The sequence below is a fragment of the Salvelinus sp. IW2-2015 genome, linkage group LG19 (genome assembly GCF_002910315.2).
Source record: "Salvelinus sp. IW2-2015 linkage group LG19, ASM291031v2, whole genome shotgun sequence".
Lineage (NCBI taxonomy): Eukaryota > Metazoa > Chordata > Actinopteri > Salmoniformes > Salmonidae > Salvelinus > Salvelinus sp. IW2-2015.
Genome location: NC_036859.1, coordinates 34,012,879 through 34,033,521, shown reverse-complemented (window position 1 = coordinate 34,033,521; position 20,643 = coordinate 34,012,879). Strand labels below are relative to the sequence as shown.

The 20,643-nt window shown below is 38.8% G+C and overlaps 2 protein-coding genes and 1 long non-coding RNA gene across 7 annotated transcripts in view; 1 reads left to right on the top strand and 2 right to left on the bottom strand.

Annotated features, from left to right (window-relative positions):
• Positions 1-6,963, bottom strand: part of LOC111979081 (potassium channel subfamily T member 2) — a 46,078-nt gene extending 39,115 nt beyond the window's left edge. The window contains 8 exon segments of the mRNA XM_070449041.1: positions 2,724-2,807; positions 3,237-3,311; positions 3,716-3,775; positions 3,938-3,986; positions 4,567-4,611; positions 5,377-5,476; positions 5,731-5,810; positions 6,620-6,963. Of these exon segments, the coding sequence (XP_070305142.1) occupies positions 2,724-2,807; positions 3,237-3,311; positions 3,716-3,775; positions 3,938-3,986; positions 4,567-4,611; positions 5,377-5,476; positions 5,731-5,810; positions 6,620-6,714 (588 nt within the window). The 5' untranslated portion in view covers positions 6,715-6,963.
• Positions 6,964-9,871: 2,908 nt separating this feature from the next.
• On the top strand, positions 9,872-16,916 carry LOC111979080 (coagulation factor XIII B chain). Of its 5 annotated transcripts, none has more exons than XM_070448994.1 (11): positions 9,872-9,997; positions 10,670-10,882; positions 11,557-11,736; positions 12,034-12,213; positions 12,360-12,374; positions 12,748-12,825; positions 14,015-14,080; positions 15,235-15,405; positions 15,521-15,694; positions 15,905-16,066; positions 16,248-16,916. In XM_070448994.1, exons 1-11 carry the CDS (start codon positions 9,913-9,915, stop codon positions 16,262-16,264), a joined length of 1,341 nt encoding a protein of 446 aa, XP_070305095.1. In that variant the 5' UTR covers positions 9,872-9,912; the 3' UTR covers positions 16,265-16,916. The 5 variants fall into 5 exon arrangements, with proteins under 5 accessions (XP_070305095.1, XP_023865136.2, XP_070305097.1 ...); XM_024009368.2 differs by having other exon boundaries at positions 12,339-12,374; XM_070448993.1 differs by having other exon boundaries at positions 9,873-9,997; positions 10,691-10,882; positions 12,339-12,374.
• On the bottom strand, positions 16,671-20,566 carry LOC139029303 (uncharacterized). The gene is made up of 3 exons (XR_011481610.1): positions 19,773-20,566; positions 19,578-19,647; positions 16,671-17,426 (listed from the first exon to the last, which is right to left on the bottom strand). It is a non-coding gene; the product is annotated as an uncharacterized lncRNA (long non-coding RNA).
• Positions 20,567-20,643: the final 77 nt, after the last annotated feature.

Genomic DNA, 20,643 nt, shown 5'->3' with positions numbered 1-20,643 from the left:
TGATGTGTATCACCATAAGCATTACTCTATTACCATACAGGGACAGAGACAAACAATACATTCACACACACACACACAACATTATGTGCAAGGCAGCAATGGCAACCACTAGCTCACTTAGCGGTCATTATCCCCAGGGCAATCAGCTCAGATGAGATAGTCAGACCACAGCACACTCGAAGAGTTGTCAGCATTGCTCTTCACTATCAGCCCAATGAGAACCAGCATCTCTTATACTGTACAAATACTAGCATGACTTTATAGGATTCATAGAAAACAGTGTCTTAGATTAACATGGCTAATGCCACCCTTTCATTTCACTACACATCTGGCCTATTGGACTGAACTGTCTGCAGGAGGTGGACAGGCAGACAGGAAGAAGGCAGACAGGAAGGACAGACGACAGGAAGGAACAGACAGAACAGACAGACAGACAGACAGACAGACAAGACAGGACAGACAGACAGACAGAACAGACAGACAGACAGACAGACACAGACAGACAGACAGACAGACAGGACAGACAGACAGACAGACAGACAGACAGAAGACAGACAGAAGGACAGACCAGAAGAAGACAGAAGGATAGACAGACATGTCTAGTAACCAGAACCGGTGAAGGTCAGAATAATTTACGACCAGGATTCTGCCCTTGATCCACTGGTCACCCGGCATCCGGTATCAGCGGTGTTTGAGACCTCAAAGAGGTGAACCAACAAATAACCCATCTCTTGCGGACCGATAACGATACACATTGCGATCTTTTTAGACCACAGTGTAGCCAGAAGACAGACAGACAGACAGACAGACAGACAGACAGACAGACAGACAGACAGAAGGACAGACAGAAGGACAGACAGAAAGACAGACAGAAGGACAGATAGACAGACTTCCACATGTGTCAGGCACTACAGTAGACCTCAAAGAGTAACATGACACTATTACCACAGTGAAAAGCAACAGCAACATTGTTCTAGCATTATACCTTAGAAAAGTCTCTTCATTCAAAGATTCAATCATGGACACTCTTACTGACAGTTGTGGCTGGTTCACCTGATGTATTGTTGTCTCTATTTTCTTGCCTTTGTGCTGTTGTCTGTGCCCAATAATGTTTGTACCGTGTTTTATGCTGCTACCATGTTGTGCTGCTGCCATGTTGTGTTGTTACCATGTTGATGTCATGTGTTGCTGCCATGCTATGTTGTTGTCTTAGGTCTCTCTTTATGTAGTGTTGTGGTGTCCTTCTTGTCATGATGTGTGTTTTGTCCTATATTTGTATTTTTAGTCCCAGCCCTCGTCTCCACCGGATGCCTTTTGCTTTTTGGTAGGCCATCATTGTAAATAAGAATTTGTTCTTAAATGACTTGCCTAGGTAAATAAATGTTCATTTAAATAAATAAATAAAATAAACAATATAAACCATGACGGATATTTCATATTCTGAAACACTCTCTGTTGAGTGCCAGGTTGATTGTTTTAAATCTGTGCCTTCATGTTTCATTAAAACACTTAGAAAACGAATTTCTTCAGGATGTAGTAGTATAATTGCTGCCATTACCTTGCTTTTGTGGCATAGCACACATTACAATAATGGTCTTGTGGTAGTCAACAGGAAGCCATATATTGATGGAATGGTTCCGAGATAAGTGACATTGTAATGCCGTGTACTGTACACACAGAGTGCACTGGAGAAGATAGGTCTGTAGACTTGGTGACCTCAAATATGATGTCAGACGTGGTGCATTAGTGGCAAGTGACTGAAAGTGTTTGAAGCTCTGAGGAGGAAAACCACAGATAATGACCAGCGCTTCAGTCTGGGCTGACCCCGTAAGACCTTTTGGAGAGATGATTCAAAGCAATGGATCTACTCTGTCCACTTATTGAGTTAGCCCGAGAGGACATGCTAAATAGCTAAGACCTGACATTATTATTTTGCTGTTTCTAAAACTAAGGGTTACCACAGGAGGCTGAGTTTAATTTGCAATTGCTTTTCAAAGTGTCCATGTTTGGGATGCAGAAACTGCTTTTTACGCACGCACGCACGCACGCACGCACGCACGCACGCACGCACGCACGCACGCACACACACCCACACCACACACACACACAACACACACACACACACCACCAGGCCGACGTCACCAGGTGAATATGAGAGGCAGAAGAGAGTGGGACTGAGAATGAAGCAACTGGTTTAAACATTAGACTGGTTCCACTGGAATGGCACGATGCAGTCATTCTACGTACGAGAGGAGACAGGTTTAAGATGGGTGGTTGGTAAGACTCTCTGTTTCTGGAGTGGCACGATGCAGGTCATTCTACGTGAGAGAGGAGGACAGTTTAAGATGGGTGGTTGGTAAGACTCTCTGTTTTCTGGATGGCACGATGCGGTCCATTTCACGTGAGAGAGGAGGACAGGTTTAAGATGGGTGGTTGGTAAGACTCTCTGTTTTCTGGATGGCACGATGCAGGTCATTCTACGTGAGAGAGGAGAACAGGTTAAGATGGGTGGTTGGTAAGACTCTCTGTTTTTTGTAAAGGAGAATAAGTATTTTTGTAGATGTAATCACAAAAAAGTTGGAATAGAGGGGTAGATCAGTGGCATGACCGGGGATCGAACCGCTGACTCCAGGGGTAATGTAGGATTTGAGGGTGGCAGCATCACAACACCAGCATTCCATGCTGATTCAACCATATCTGAGTTGAGACAGGTTAACACTCACGATCATGTTCTCCAAGGCGTGCTTGGCCAACCAGCAGTTCAGGAACACAGGGATGAAGAGGTTCCTCAGAGGAAGCCACAGGATCTGAAAGAGCACAGAGGTTATTAGGCCACCCCATCCACAGGGGAATGAATGCCTGTTGTTCTCGTCAGGCTGCCCACATGGTCAAAAATGACTTCTACTGTAGGAGTCAGTACAGTATATGAATTTGACTTAAAACCACTTTGAATTCAACTTAAAACAATATAAAAGCCATGTGACTGTACTGTGTTTGTCCTTTGTCTGTGACAACTGTGGGAGGAGACAATGTTTGACTTAAAAACCCGTGTTTGTCCTTTGTCTGTTCAGCCATAGTAGCTCTGCATAATAGCATTGTGTTTCTCAGGCTGGAGTCCAGGACCCGTATTCACGTCTCAGAGTGGGAGTGATGATCTAGGATCAGGTCTCCCATCTTATTCATTATGATTTTAAAGGTCAAACTGATCTAGGCCCTGTTAGAGTGTGTTTTCTTACGGTGAGCAGGAAAGGCACTGTGTTCACCGTCTCCAGGATGAACGTCAACCGAAGAATCTGCTCCCAAATGTTGCCCTGAGGACAAAGTAGAGAACAGGCATGTTTTTTGTCTTTCTTTCTGTATGTCTTTCTTTCTTTCATTCTGTCTGTCTTTCTCTCTGTCTTTCTTTCTGTCTGTCTTTCTTTCTTTCTTTCTTTCTGTCTGTCTTTCTTTCTTTCTTTATTTCTTTCTGTCTGTCTTTCTTTATTTCCGTCTTTCTTTCTGTCTTTCTTTGTCTTTTTCTTTCAGTTTTTTTTCTGTCTTTCTTTCCATCTTTCTGTCTTTCTTTCTCTTTTAGCCCTTTTGGGGGCTTATCTTCTGTTGAACAATCTATTGATGTTGTATATTGAGTGGTGATATTGATATGACTGTAGAATAGACATTACTATGAATGTGTCCTTAGACTGAGTGACATCCTATAAAGTGGGATAGGACTCACCTTGTAACTCAGGTAGGTCAACAGAATAGTTTCAACAAGACAGATAACTGCCACAGACACCTGTTGAAGAAACATAAGCTTTGTTTCAATCAAGTCTATTTCACATTATTGGAAAGCAAACAACAAACAGTAGCAATTGCGTAGTGCCCATGCATACAGTTGTTCACAACCACAGCTACAAGTTAATGAATTGTGAAGAAAATTGGTTGACAGAAATTTCACCTGTAACGCCCATATGCCAAGACTTCGTTCAACCCATATTATGGGAGACCTGGTGGGAAAAAAGATGTGCGTTAGTTCACAGCTGGAGATTTGTATTTGTATTTATTAAAGATACCGTCTGCCAAGGCAGCAGAAGATTGAACTGCTGGACACACCACGACGGGCTAAAAGCAGTGTTACAGTGACCACCTGCTGGGTTCCAGAGACTGTTTGTGCCAATTCAACATGCAGAATCACCAGGAAATAATGGGCCATATTCTGGTCAGAAGCACATTGTTCTGGTGCGTTTCCTCTCTAAGGGAGCGATCTGGTCTCCATGTTACCAGGCAACCACTGACATATTACGCTTCCATGCATTGTTACCAGGCAACCACTGACATATTAGGCCCATGTCTGAATATGCTTCTCCTAATGTTTTGTACACTCGGAGTATATGCAATTTAGCAGACTATTTTATCCAGAGCAACTTACAGTCATGCGTGCATACATTTTATATATGGGTGGTCCTGGGAATCAAACCCACCTTTGTGGTATTGCAAGCACCTTGCACTACCAACTGAGTTACAGAGGACCATCTCTTTAGCTTTTTATTTAACACTCGATTAGATGAGGGTAGATTAAACACTAACCAGTCGATCTTTAAAAATATGTACGTTTGATTGGGGCATCCCCAGCTGTAAGGAAAACAAAAAGATGCCCAATTAATGAACAACAATGTCTAACTGTGCAGAATACTATTGAATACAAATACATTCTACAGTACTGTTGTTATTGTCACATGCACAAGTACAGTGAAATGCCTTTCTTGCTCACTCTTTCCCAACAATGCAGTAATCAATATCAGTAGTACTATAAAAAAGACATTAAAAAAAGGCAAGTAGAACAGTAACACACGAGAAATAGAAGATTGGAGGACGACTGTGAGTAAACTGACAGTATAAACAARTACTATCCTTTTATCACAACTTACTAAAGTACACAGCGACCCGACTCTTATTCGCTTATGTTTCCAGATGAGATGACTTTATTGCACGAGAGTTTTTACAAAGCTTACATAAGTAACCCAACTAAAGCTACACTGACTAAAAGTCAAGAGCACACCCATAGTCAGCCACTAGATGCACCAGTGTTTTCTTTCCCACGTCACCACACAGACATGGTTATGATGTCCTTGATTGACAGTGGATTCAAACATTTTCAACATGTTCAGTGCATTCACTTCCTCTGTTTCCAGGCATAGAAATGAAAGTGTTAGAATCATTGTCATTGAGAATTGACATGTCCCGGTTTAGTACTGCTAATGACTGATACTTCAAAATTCTCTTTGAATKATCCCTTCTTCTTCTATGGAGTTATAAAAAGCAACATTTCTGTGACAATTCAGTGAACGCCACGTGGTATGTAAATGCACCTACGACACACGGAATGAATGTCCTTACCAACCATGTCCTTTGGATGGGTCGTCTGTCAACACACGACACATGTATAGGACACAGCTCAGGACCTTTATGGAGAAGTCGAACACTTGTCTTCTCAGGCCTGGGAGACAGAGAGACAGAGAGGTTATAATGTCATACCTAGGGTCAGGAGTACTTCCTCACCATGTGACTTGACCAGGAGAACATCTGGGTCCCTTAGTTATTACTGGTTCAAGAGTTATAACCAATGCTATTTGTTACTGATGCAAAAGGTAGATTTTTCCCTCGTAAGAAAAGTACAAATAAGATTTAGGCACAGAATATAGTGTAGTTCGACTGTGACTAACGTTACACATTTAAAAAAAGATGACTTACTTGATCTTTTGTTTTTGATGAAGAACAGTTTAAGTCTCTCTTTGAAAGTACTTTCATTGGCGTAAAATTCTACTTGCACCCTTGGGGAAAAAATAAATATAAATTGTTTCTGTAAATAAAATGAATAATGTCATATTTACTAAGTTTTGGAGCATGGCTAAGGCTGGGTATTAACATTTTACTGCAGTGGGCTAAATCAGGTTAACACAGAGTGATTCTTGGTAGTCTTAAACAAATCTACCTTGGAAACAAAAGTATACACCTCACACACATGGTTATGGGCTTTAAAAAAAAGAGGACACATGTACCATGTCAGATATAAAGTTTAAATGTATACAATTTTGAGTTTGCATCCCAATATTACACTTTATATACATCACAGAAGACTGAAATATAACAAAACCATTTGATATAGAAACACCTGATTTTCAGCGGTTTAAAACAAATCATGTTTATTAATGATTGAATWATGAATAACCTTCCACACATGAAAAGGAAAGGGCTACACAAGTGCAAAGATTCCACAGGTACAAACTCTAAATAAACTTTGACCCTGGACTATCAACTACTGCTGTATGCCGATCATAGTCTCATTCCCTTCTTATGCCAGCACCGTGACACTGTAGGTCTTCATACAAATGTGACCCCCACAGATACATTTGTTCTAAGGGGTGCCCCATTAGCATAGTCATTCTCTTCCGCTCTCCAACTGCACTTTGCAAAACACAAAATCACAACACAAAATCTACTGTTGTATTGAAAAAGTAAAAATGTTTWWAAAAAATTATCCACCAACCTTACATTTTGTACTAGCTGCTTACAACAATGTTTAACCAGGTCATTTTTTAAATAATTGTAGTTAACATGATGTCAAACAAACTGAACCTACCTGTCATCATTTTGTAAATTCTGGTCCCCGAGGAGTAAGTCTCTGAATCTATACTTCGGGGGAAGAGGGGGTACTTCGCTCTCCAAATCAACCATAGTTCTCCTCTGCTGTAGCTACATCAGCCCAACAAAAATCCAGATCTGAAATGTACACTTTTATGACTGTATTTTAAAACAATTGTTGTACTCCGAGTGCACAAAAGGTGTGTCTTCTCACTCCAAGCGCTCGAAAAGACTGCATACATCACACAAATGATGTTACATTATTTGGAAAACAAGGAAGCAGCTATAGGCTAATTATTCAAAATCGTCCCATTTTTGAGCATCCTTGGTCGTGCACGTCCGACTACACCCAAAGTCCAATTGCATCATTCTATAACCTCTTGAGGCGCTTTGCGTGGGTATCAGTGTCCGCAACATCTGAAGAGCACATTGCAGTCACTGGAGTCGTCAGTTTATTGGTGATGATGATTAAGGATGATTTCAATATATACAGTGCCTTCAGAAAGTATTCACACCCCTTGACTTTTTCCACATTTTGGTGTGTTTAAGCTTGCATTTAAAATTGATTTAATTGGATCGAAATTTTTACAAATTAATTAAAAAGGAAAAGCTGAAATGTCTTGAGTCAACAAGTATTCAACCCCTTTTTTCTGGCAAGCCTAAATAAGACCAGGAGTAATAATTTGCTTAAARAGTCACATAATAAATTGCATGGACTGACTTTGTCTGCAATAATTGTGTTTTACAAGATTTTGAATGACTACCTCATCTCTGTACTCCACACATACAATTATCTGTAAGGTCCTTCAGTTGAGCAGTGAATTTCAAACACAGATTCAACCACAAAGACCAGGAAGGTTTTCCAATGCCTCACAAAGAAAGGCACCTATTGATAGATGGGTAAAAAAAAAGCAGACATTGAATATCCCTTTGAGCATGATGAAGTTATTAATTACACTTTGGATGGTGTATCAATACACCAAGTCTCTACAAAGATACAGGCATGCTTCCTAACTCAGTTGCCGGAGAGGAAGGAAACCAGTTAAAACAGTTACAGAGTTTAATGGCTGTGAATGTAGAAAGTTGAGCATGGATTAACAACATTGTAGTTACTCCACAATACTAACCTAAATGACAGAGTAAAAAGAAGGAATCCTGTAGAGAATACAAATATTCCAAAACATGCACCCTGTTTGCAACAAGGCACTAAAGTAATACTGCAAAAAATGTGACAAAGCAATTCACTTTTTGTCCTGAATACAAAGTGTTATGTTTGGGGCAAATCCAATACAACACATTGAAAATTTTTGAAAAGAATAATGGGCAAATGTTACACAATCCAGGTCTATAATGCCTTTAGAGACTTACSCAGAAAGACTCACAGCTGTAATCGTTGCCTAGGGGTTATTCTAACGTGTATTGACTCAGGGGGTGAATACTTATCTAATCACGATACAGTATATTAGTGTTTTATTTTTCATAAATGTTTTACAATTGTTCGAATTTTTCTTCCACTTTGACATTACAAAGTATTTTGTGTAGATCGTTGACAAAAAGAAATACAATTAAATCCATTTGAATCAAAATGTGGAAAAAGTCAAGGGGTGTGAATACTTTCTGAAGGCACTGTATCTACCAACATTATTATTTGGTTGATTTGGATCAGTGGAGGCTGCTGATGGGAGGAGTGTTCATAATAATGTCCAGGAATGGACTGAATAGAATGGTATCGAAAACATGTGTTTGATGCTATTCCATTCACTCGATTCCAGACATTATTAAGAGCCGTCCTCCCCTCAGCAGCCTCCATTTGGATAAATACAAACAAACACACTAACACATCGAACAAACGGTCGTCTGATGCATTGCGCTATACTGTTTCTAGCACATGGTAATTTTCAACACCCGTCCCCTTGGGTTCTAATTGACACAAAAGGAAATATATAAATGCATAATCAATGAAAAATCACATAAAATCACAGATCAGTACATTATCACTACATTATCACAATTATATGCACAAAAACAAATCTCATACATACTGTATGTATCACTAATATTTACAGCATGGAGTTACACAGGTCTTAATTGATCTGTTGATAGCACGCAGCAGTTCATACGTGATTGTACTGTTGGAGCTATAGCAACCCGTTTTTGGTGTTTCTTCTGAATGTAGTCAAATGTTTCAGCAGTTTATGTTCTTCTGATGAAGTCTTCCATGCATGTGCTCCTCTGTATGAGAAGGAGGACTGTCCCATAGAGGCTTTCCATAGAGGGACCCTGCAGTTTCCCCTGGTGCCCCATGAAATGTGGATTTAATGTTATTGATGACCACACATTGTCCACGGTTTTCCAAGATGTAAACCAAACCAGCTGATGGTTTTGTCTGATAAATTGAACGTGTGGAGTTTGGAGAGCAGTACACTGTGATTCATTATGTCAAAGGCCTTTTTCAGGTCAAGGAAGACTGACCCGACCACATTTCCCTCATCCAGTGATTTCTTGATGTTCTGCAGTAGGACACAGCTTGCTGTTTCAGTGGAGTATTTTGGTCTGAATCCAAATTGTTCCTGGTGCTTATCCAGATATGACATGAGCTGTTCTGCTAGGACTTTCTCCAACACTTTACATAAGACAGGCTCGAAAACATCTGTTTGACACACATCTCTGAGTTTAAAACAGTCAGCTTTATTGACATCTCTGAGTTTAAAACAGTCAGCTTTATTGACATCTCTGAGTTTAAAACAGTCCAGCTTTTTGACTCTCTGAGTTTAAAACAGTCAGCTTTATTGACATCTCTGAGTTTAAACCAGTCAGCTTTATTCACATCTCTGAGTTTAAAACAGTCAGCTTTATTGACATCTCTGAGTTTAAACAGTCAGCTTTATTGAATTCTGAGTTTAAAACAGTCAGCTTTATTCACATCTCTGAGTTTAAAACAGTCAGCTTTATTGACATCTCTGAGTTTAAAACAGTCAGCTTTATTGACGTCTCTGAGTTTAAAAGAGTCAGCTTTATTGACGTCTCTGAGTTTAAAACAGTTAGCTTTATTCACACATAATGAAGCATTATTTATAAGACAGTTCAATTGAAGTCAGCTACACCCCTTACTGTTCAAAACAATTCTGTTTTGTTTGAAACACAGTCAGATGCACCAAAATGTACATAGCCTATTTGGAAACTCTAGAGTTTGGAACTGCCCTAGGCAATGATTAACTTGCACACAGCTGACCTAAACTATTTGTGAAATCCAGTTGACTTTATTCGGCAGTAAGCATTTGTCAGAGTCGCATGGGTTATCTATTTTGTAGGGAAATGGGTGAACCAAAATGTTTGTTTTTTGTTCTATTGATTTGGTGTCTCGGCACAGTACACGGTAAGAGCTTCTGTTACGTGGCATCGTTCACTTCTCATTTTACAAAAAGTTTATTTCATTTGTTGGCAATTGATTAATTGATTAAAATAACCAAGTGGACCTTATGCTCCCACGTTGTCTATGGGCTATTACAGATGGACTCTATGGTCGTGAGCCTCACATTTCATACACTTGTAAGTGGTTGGCATCTTTACTGCCATTCCATTACATGTGATCATTACAGGGTAAAGGCCTTTCATTGGTGAGGATGCATTTTCAGGGTCATTGACAAGCATTGGAATTGTTAAAGGGATGTTTCATTCAAAATGCAACTGAACATAAGCTTTTCTCGCACCTTGGCTGTGGTCGAATCCCCAAGACAGATTTTGGATATGTGTTTTGCTTATTTGGGTATTTGACAGTCATGTTGTGTTTGGTCACTGTCACCAGTGAGGGCACAGTTCACAGTTCTGAAATCATGTCTTAAACACCTTACAAACACTGAAATACAATTCACAATACAAAAGTGTCCCTTTCTGAAGAACTCATCTGCATTAGGTTTTTGAAAAGTCAAAAGTGTTCTCATACACTTTTGGATTGTGATGTATTTATGCATCACAACGCCACAATTCAAACTGCAATAAAGTCATCTGAAATGGTTGTTATCAGCTTTACTGTTCCTTTGATAATTAGGCCAAGGTTACTCCATTTCAGCTCAAGATTCCCAACAAAGCTGCCAAAAACTCAAACTGGATCAAGGTTATTTTGACTCGGATAAAGAAACGTACCAGCATGGCACGGAACTTTACTATGCCTGCGATAAAGGTCGGAAACCTGTGGTTGAGGGGTGGTGGGCGATGGTTAAGTGYGAGAACAGAAAATGGTCCCACATACCTCAGTGCATAGGTAAGTGATTTGAGCATTCTTACAAAAAAAATGTATCATGAATGAATTGTCAGAACATTGGTGTTAGAGATCATGGGAAGACTTTGAGGGTTCCTGCTGCCCTTATAGAGTACAGTGTGTACTGCTCACTGTTAATACCTGCATGTTGTACTGGGAAGTCACCAACAATCTTGTATTGCTTATTAACACGTGTTCTGTTCAGGTGAAGATGGAAACACTGTTGATGACTTTGTTTAAGCTTTCTTTTCATAATRTGTAGGGAACTCCTTGTACAACAGCCTAATTGCACTAGGTCACTAGTACTATCAGGAACTCTCCTAAAAGGGACCAACTACATCACATGCTATCACAATACATCTCCAAACCCTGCCCCAGGTCCCCAGTCACCCTTCGACAGCCCTGATTTAGTGTATATGGCCTTCTGGGGCCCCACTTAGGGTTCAGCTTTGTAAACACGAAATCCTGAGACTTTGGGTCAAGCACCGGGGTAAAACCTGACAGTGGAAAATGTCTATACAGCTCTTTATGTCACATGGCACAGATAGTAGACTAGTCCATCTACTTTGTCTACCTTAAGATAAATACAGACATGCTGTTTGGGTCAAACCTCACTCTAGCTTTTCTCCCTCAGYTGATTCAATAAGATGTTTATAGTTKAAGTTTTTGTTTTTCAGATGAGARCAGCTGCATTGCTCCAGAGAACCMTAATGCTAAAGTGAAAAAMCCTGATGTGAATGGATGGTATCCCAATAGAAAAATAGTTTGGTTTGGCTGTGATTCAACACATATCATTAAGGGCTCTATCGCAGCTACGTGTGAGAATGGGACTTGGACAAAATTACCACTTTGTGTAGGTGAGTGTGTTCTCAGAGTTGTCTCTGTATAAAACCCTTGTTTTGCTCTACTATGTGGTAGGATAACGATGGCATAATGATRACTTTTTGATTACATTTAATTAAATATTACATTCTGTATTTTTTCACGTCTTTCACCACAGAGGGTGGTATTTAGTCATTGTATTCTCCTTMATTTTGTTAAACATTCAGTGATTGTCAGTCGAAGCAGCATGTGTCAGTGTCACGCATGAGAAAGATGATGTRCATAGCAACATGTATTAGTGTCTGTGTTTCCACTGTCTTGGTTCTTTACAGAAAGAGRCGACTTGTGTGGAGAACCTCCTCTTGTGACCAATGCAGTTGTCACTCATAAATATCAGGAGAAGTTCCAAGACGGCTCTAAGATAAATTATAAATGTCAGGATTCATATACTTTAAAAGAAACTGACTCTAGTGTTTGCATATCTGGAGATTGGACCACAGCTCCCACATGCAGTAAGTGAAGTCCTGGCATTAGAGCCATCATTTTATAGTGTAACTCCTGTTTCCTTGGTTTTTTTAATCTTCTGTACCCTTCTGAATAAATCATTGATATTTGTTCCCTGCCTCCCTCTCAATAGTTCCAACTCCATCCACCACAGAGAGGGCCAGCACAGGTAAAAGTGACCAGTCATTTTGTATCTTAGGCAARAACAGCTTTGTTTACCCCAATGGCAATAAACTGTCAATAGCAATATTGAACAATGTAACTGGCCAAACGAGCTAAACAAACCTGCAGGTTTCTTGTTTGGTGAGTGACATTTCTATGAGATGTTTTACATTGCACAAATTGTGCCCCCTGATATTCCTAAAACATCCCAGACTGATGAACATATGAACATTGGGTCATTGACATCAGTTGATGTATAGTTTGTAGTAAAACTGTATAGTTTGTAGTAACAGCCTTCAAGCTAATGTTATTAATCATGTAATATTATTGTTATTAATCTTGCTATATTATTGTTATTAATCATGTCATGTGTGGAACAGGTGAAGGAGGCAGCAGCACTTCGAGTGACAGAGGGAATGGTGGCACATCTAGTGGAGGGGGCCACAGCACATCTAGCGGTAATCTCATCCAAATGAGAAATTCCATAAAAAATATCCTATTCCTTCCTCAGTTTAGTTCAGCCAGTCATACATATTGTAACAAACCTGGCATTGATTAGACTTTTTGTAGGTACCGTAATGCCACAATATTCTGCTATAACTAAGTCTTAGCAGGTTAATTAATTAAATACATAGTGTGAATTTACAATGTTATTTGTAAGAGACCCTTAGGTCTCTATTCAGTCTGGATCGCTGAAACGTTACAGGTTTTTGGTAATTTCTTTTGTTGGTATTTTATTAGGATCCCCATTAGTTGTTGCAAAAGCAGGAGCTACTCTTCCTGGGTTCCGCACTAAACATGAAACATAATACAGAATGACAGAATACAGAACATCAATAGACAAGAACGGCTCAAAGACAGAACAACATAAATGTTTTAAAAAGGCACATGTAGCCTATATATCAATACATACACACAAACTATCTAGGTCAAATAGAGGAGAGGTGTTATGCCGTGAGGTGTTGCTTTATCTGTTTTTTAAAACCAGGTTTGCTGTTTATTTGAGCAATATGAGATGGAACGAAGTTCCATGCAATAATGGCTCTATATAATACTGTACATTTTCTTAAATTTGTTCTGGATTTGGGGACTGTGAAAAGACCCCTGGTGGCATAAGTGTGTATGTCAGAGCTGTGTGTAAGTTGACTATGTAAACAATTTGGGATTTTCAACACCTTAATGTTTCTTATATAAAGACAAAAAATGATGCAGTCAGTCTCTCCTCAGCTCTCAGCCAATAGAGACTGGCGTGCATAGTATTGATATCAGCCCTCTGATTACAATGAAGAGCAAAACGTGCCGATCTGTTCGGGGCCAGCTGCAGCTTAACTAGGTTGCGAGTTACAAATTAAAGGTAATTTCCGATTGAGTTGACATATGTAGAGTTTACCGTGAATGCAGTCTCCGCTAAAGCAGGAACATTGCCTTTAAATTTCATCAGGCTGTAACGCTGCATTTCCACGATACAGATTGATCAGTGTCCTAAGTTTCATGGCCTCACTCAAAAACTAATGCAGGAAAAGTAAATGACAAAAAAAACAGCTGTAGAATCAATGTATTTATTATGTCTTGTGGTTTCCAATGTCTAATGTCACATTTCATACCAGGTTCATTTTTACAGATATCTGCTGTAACTGTCTCCAACAGGTGAGGAGGCCTCACCCAATGTCAGACCCCCTGCCAGACCACAACCTAGTAGTCCATTTTTACCTGGTAATTCAAACTTTCTGTTTTCCACTTTTCAGCATTAGACTTAATATAATAATCTTATTTAGTGAACCAAACAGAAGCTAGTCCGGTAACACTTACTTGAATCTTCCAAGTGTGATGCTTTATCATTTGTAACAAGCCTTTATATTGTGTTATAACAAGACTTTAACCCCATCAGTGCTGAGACCCCAGCAAAAATGGGCTTTTCATTATTCTGATTTGTATGTATCTGCATGTCCAGGCCTTATATTTAGCCTTGCAATGAAGTGTTTTCCCATGTTCTTTTTAGGACAACCATGGCTACAAGTAGAACACAAAGCAATTTGACATAAACAGTTGCATTCATGAGTTTTATTAACAAATGTCAATAAAAAAAATAAGATGCACATAGGAAAAGATGAAAAAAATGAATTTATTTGAACGCTGTAGTACAGAAAATGTTTGCTCATTAGAAAATGAGTGACAACTGTGTGRAGTTTGTGACAGCATCTATGTCAGCTTATTACAGTATTATAGACACTATGTCCTGGGATTTTCTATGATCTTCTATGTAGAAGAACACCTTACCTTCTAATGACTCTTGTGTAGCTTGTGAGGTCATAAAGCAAGACATGTTACACGTGCGTGTTCGTAGATAGATTTTAATAGTTAGTAGCTCAAACCATTCTGACTCTACAGACGCTTTTGTAAAAAGGTCCTTTGGGATCCGTCCTTGTCTCACAGACACCAGTCTAGCTCCGCCCTCGTTAATCACACAGGTTGGTACCAATGGAGGCAGAAGAAATACACTAATCCAATGGTCCAACCCAGAAGTCTGTAGCTCAAATACACTTTGTTTAAAAAGGGGTTAGAAGTCCTAAAACACGCTGACAGTGTAATGGTGGGACTGTTATGTCTCTATATGCAATTTTCAACTGGCTGATATTTAGTCCAGATCATTATGACATGATTACAAGAGACATCCAGGGGTCGTATATGCTAATTGCACATGTTATAATGCATTATAGCTGMATCMTAATGCATYATAYWTGGATGCTTAGAGTACATTTTTACCACAATTCCTTTCACCTGGAAGTGGCCTGGTTTTTGACMTGAAMTGTCTCAGAACAATATGAGCATTATTCTTGTAATCCTGAAGAGCTGTATTTGTTGTTCAGTTGATAGGTGTGGAGAGAAGCCAACAGTTGATAATGGGGATTTTATCAGTGACTCTGACAGMAAWCRAATRGCACTGACCTTCAAATGCATTAACTATTATAAACTTGTGGGYCCAGAGCAAGTGATGTGTCATAGTGATSAAACGTGGTCAGARCTACCCATTTGTAAAGGTAAGTAAATKAATCACTTGCTAMAATTAGCAAGATACCATCACACACCTAACTSTCTTGTCTCATAATATATCAACCTTTGTTAACACTGTTATGTCAACTCTTTATATACCAGCTCCCTGTACCGTTGACAAAAKGACTTTTRACCTGCTGGATCTTAAAAAAGATATGTTTGTGAAGGAAGGAGAGAGTCAGACATTTCTCTGTAAAGAACAGGATTATTGGAAACGACCTTTTGTTGCTGATGTTCGATGTCAGAATGGASAAGTGRCARTTGGCAGATGTACATGTATGTATGATGTACTACACACAACRCAAAGAAACAGAATATACAGTACTYAATYARCACAATRTTTYCTTTGTTTAKCMWTTGTTTATTATTTAGTTTAGTTTATKATGTTTAATGTGTACTGTAAATGAGTCCCTATAAAATATATTATCACAAACTCAATGTATAAACCTTCATTAAAACTTTTATATTCATTCTCTTTTTACAAAGYGGGCTGCAAACTGGACACAYGGAATCATYATTGGCTGGAYCTTACAGAGRATATGTTTGTAAAGGAAGGACGTCAGACATGGRMCTGTAAACAAAAGGATTACCGGGGTCGTGTTGTTGCARATGTTGAATGTCAGRGAGGAYATGYAACCGYWWGSRRTTGTAAGTCAAATGCAACAGTAGGAAAGAGARWATAATCAACTGAAACACATTCTACASAGGTTTTTGTCAGTGTGAAAACRTAYTGTCTTTAAGTTACAATAGTTGTACATGTCAGTTACTRATTATGCTACTGTAAGCCTCATAAGATTCTAAATATTAACTACAATGTCATCCCATTTAGGTTACCTGGAAARYTAATATTTGGTAAGTGTTTATGGATCTCTACACAGGTATTAAACTCAAGCAAACTTCAATGGAKGTTTTCTCAGTGTCAGATATACATKAATAGAATCAAGAAATGGTKTTGCCAGTCCCATAAATACTGCCATTAGTTGTRGTKAGWCTCTCTCCTCTTATGTAASTTCAACAAGGATGTGTATTTTCTTMACAGGCCTGGTGAATCAATGAAACAAACCCACAGCTGCAGCAAATCCCCTGGAAGAGAGGACTTCCCACGTTGGCCACCAATCAAGATCATGATATGTTTGATAAAGTTGCTTTTACATTTGGTTCATGATATGGAATCTGTCTCATAACACAGGGGGTTAGTAGGGGAGCAGAGAGGAAAGGAGGTCCACCATCTTAGGATAGGAGGCTGTCTGAGAAGATTCAGACAGTCATTCTGAACGATTCAAAAGTCATGAAAAATACATGTTGAACATAATGGGAAGGTAAACAATTGATGAAACAGTTGATCAGAAAAACATTTGATATTGATCCTCTTTTCATTTAAAGCAGCAAACTACTGATAGTCAATGGAAGTCAAATCAATTAAATGTACAGTATACAATGAACATGGATGAATGTAGAAAATGTCATGGCTTGGATCTATAAAAGAGATATAATTAGACATGTGTGTGTGCTTTTATATGCGTAYATTGGTTTTACACCAAATCAATTCACTAACACATGTGTCAAACAMAACACACATCAACAGTTGACACTAACCAACAACTAACTATCCAGAAGCATATTCAGAAGAACAAAAGACAGAAATGACAATTAAACATATTTTAATAGTTTGAACAGTATAATGAAGACAGTCTGACAATATGGCCTCCATATAAGAAGGCTTACGCTGCTGCTACTCTCTGTTTATCATATATACACAGTCACTTTAACCATAACCTACATGTACATAATACCTCAATTAGCCCCAATAACCGGTGCCTGTGTATAACCTCACTCGTGTCATAGCCTCGCTACTGTATAAAGCCTCACTACTGTATATAGCCTCACTACTGTATAAAGCCTCGCTGCTGTATATAGCCTCACTACTGTATATAGCCTCTCTACTGTATAAAGCCTCACTACAGTATATAGCCTCTCTACTGTATAAAGCCTCGCTACTGTATATAGCCTCATATAACCTCTCTCCTGATATAACCTCTCTATTGTACTCTACTCTCTACGTAGTCATCACTCGATCTACTGTATATCCGCCTCACTACTGTATATAGCCTCCTACTGTATAAGCCTCCTACTTATATAGCTCTCTACTGTATAATAGCCTCATCTACTGTATATAGCCTCTACTGTATAAAGCCTCTCTACTGTATATAACCTCTCTACTGTATAGCAATAGCCTCTCTACGTATATAGCTCTCTACTGTAATATAACTCTACTACTGTATATAGCCTCACTACTGTACTATAGCCCTCGCTACTGATATAGCCTCCTACCTGTATATAGCCTCACTACTGTATATACCTCTCACATGTATATAGCCTCTCTACTGTATATTAACCTCTCTACTGTATAACTCTCTACTGTATATAGCCTCCTACCTGTATATAGCCTCTCTACTGTATATCTCTCTACTGAATATAAACTCTTCTCTACTGTACTATAGCCTCTCTACTGTATATAACCTCTGCTTACTGGTAATAGCCTCGCTACTGTATAAAGCCTGCTACTGTATATAACTCTCTACTGTATAATAGCTCTCTACTGTATATAAGCCTCACTACAAATACACCTCTCTTACGTATAGAGCTCTACTGCGTATAATCCTCACTTACCATATATAGTGTTCCACTATTGTATATAGTCTCTTCTACTGATATAGCCTCACCTGTATATAGCCTTTCTACTGTATATAACCTCTTCTACTGTACTATAGCCTCTCTACTGTATATAGCCTCTACTACTCTACTATAGGCCTCACAGATGCTAACATAGTCTCTTACTGTATAAGTCTCTAGCACCGCACCCACTCCCTCTAACACCGACATTTCATGAAATTATATATAGGCCTCTCCTACTGCTATATAGCCTCATCTACTTTCTCTACCTCTCCTACTGGTATATAAACTCATCTAACTGTATATATAGCCTCTCTACTGTCCTCTACTCTCTACGGTATTATAGCCTCTCTGCTCTACTGTATATAGTCTCTCTACGGTATATAACCTTCTACCTGTTCGTGTGAAAGTCTCTCTACTCGTATATAGGCCTCTCTACTGTATATATAAGCCTCTCGACTGTATGATAGCCTCGTCTACATGTCTCTACTCTCTACTGTATCATAACCTCTCTACTGTATAAGTCTCTACTACTCTCGATTATAAGCCTCCACTACTGTATATAGCCTCTCTACTTATACAGCCTCTCTTACCGACTCTACCTCTCTACTAATAGCCTCTCTATCTGTACTTATCGTCCTACTGATATAGCCTCTCTACTGTATTAAGCTCTCTGATAAAACGTTCCTACTGATAATATCTCTCTACTGTAATATTGAATAGCCCTCTACTGTTATATAAGCCTCTTACTGTATATCTAAATAGCCCTCTACAATATAGTCTCTACATACTCTCACTGATATCCTACTTTATAACCACTAAGCCCTCTACTGAATGCTCCTATCTATATAGGTCTCTCTACTGTATATAGCCTCTCTACACTGTATATAGCCTCTCTACTGTATAAGCCTCCTCTACTGACCTACTAACTCTCTACGTATATTAGCCTCTCTACTTCATCTACTCTCTACTGTTAGCCTCACTACTGTATATAGCTCTCTACGTATAAGCCTCTCTACTGTATATAAGCCTCACTACTGTTATATCTGTAGCCTCTCTACTGTATATAGCCTCACTACTGTATATAGACCTCTCTACTGTATATAGCCTCTCTACTGTATATAGCCTCTCTACTGTATATAGCCCACTACTGTATATAGCCTCTACTTTATATAACCTCTCTACTGTATATACCTCTCTACTGTCCTCTCTTACTGTATATAGCCTCCTACTATATAGTTATCTACTTTAAAGCCTCACTACTGTAGTATAGCCTCCACTATAAAGCCTCGCTTATTATAGCCTCTCTACTATATATAGCCTCGCATACTGTATATAGCCTCTCTACTGTAGATAACCTCTCTACTGTTCATAACCTCTCTACTGTATAGCCTCTCTACTGTATAATAAACCTACATCTGCACTGTAGTATAAGCCTCCTACTTTATATAACCTCTCTACTGTATAAACCTCGTCTACTGTAAGCCTCTCTACTGTATATAGCCTCTCTACTGTCATAGCCTCGCTACTGTATATAGCCTCTCTACTGTCATAGCCTCGCTACTGTATATAGCCTTTCTACTGTATAAAGCCTCGCTACTGTATATAGCCTCTCTACTGTATATAGCCTCGCTACTGTATAAAGCCTCTCTACTGTATATATCCTCTCTACTGTCATAGCCTCGCTACTGTTATTTTTCACTGTCTTTTTACTGTTGGTTTTACTTCTTTACTTATCTATTATTCACCTAATACCTATTTTTTACATTAAAATTGCGCTGTTGGTTAGGGCCTGTAAGTAAGCATTTCACTGTAAGCTCTGTACCTGTTGTATTAGGCACACGCGACAAATAAACTTTGATCTGATTTGACACAGACAAGTCAAAATTAACAAAAGGTCTGAATCTATACATTTAACATGATAAAGCTTTGCAGGTGTTTAAGATGTCATTGTAATTTCATGAAATTCTGTCCAAGGATAATATTTAATATATATTTTTAATTTACAGGCATTTCTACATGTTCTCCTCTATTTGGGAATTTGCACCATATCAATTCAAAGCATCAGCATATTTTTGGTTTACACTTTTGGTCAACAGCCAACAATCATGCCAGTCAAGTCTCAGTCTTTCCGTGGTTGAATTGGACAACAAAGTGTTTCGAAATTGGTGCAGTTCATAAAGAAACTGCAAWTATTTGTTTGACCTTTGGCATGTGTTTGTTAAATAAATATTATTTGGTCTATGTATCCCTTAACATCTGCTTCTCGACTTCAATAGATCTCAAAGCCGTCTGGAATTKACACTTTTTCTCAATTGATTTGGCGCATTGAAGGGAACAAAGGTCCATGCTCTTAAAACAGTTCATCCAGACATCGAAACATACTTCTAATTTTGCTAAATAACCCGTAGTCATTGCAAAATCCAATATTGCTTTCATTTTCAATGTATCTCTTTAAATCAAATTTCTCCATCAAAACTATACACGTGTCAACCATTGATTAGTTCATATCTTAACACATTATTTGTGTGTGGATGCATATTTTTTCACAG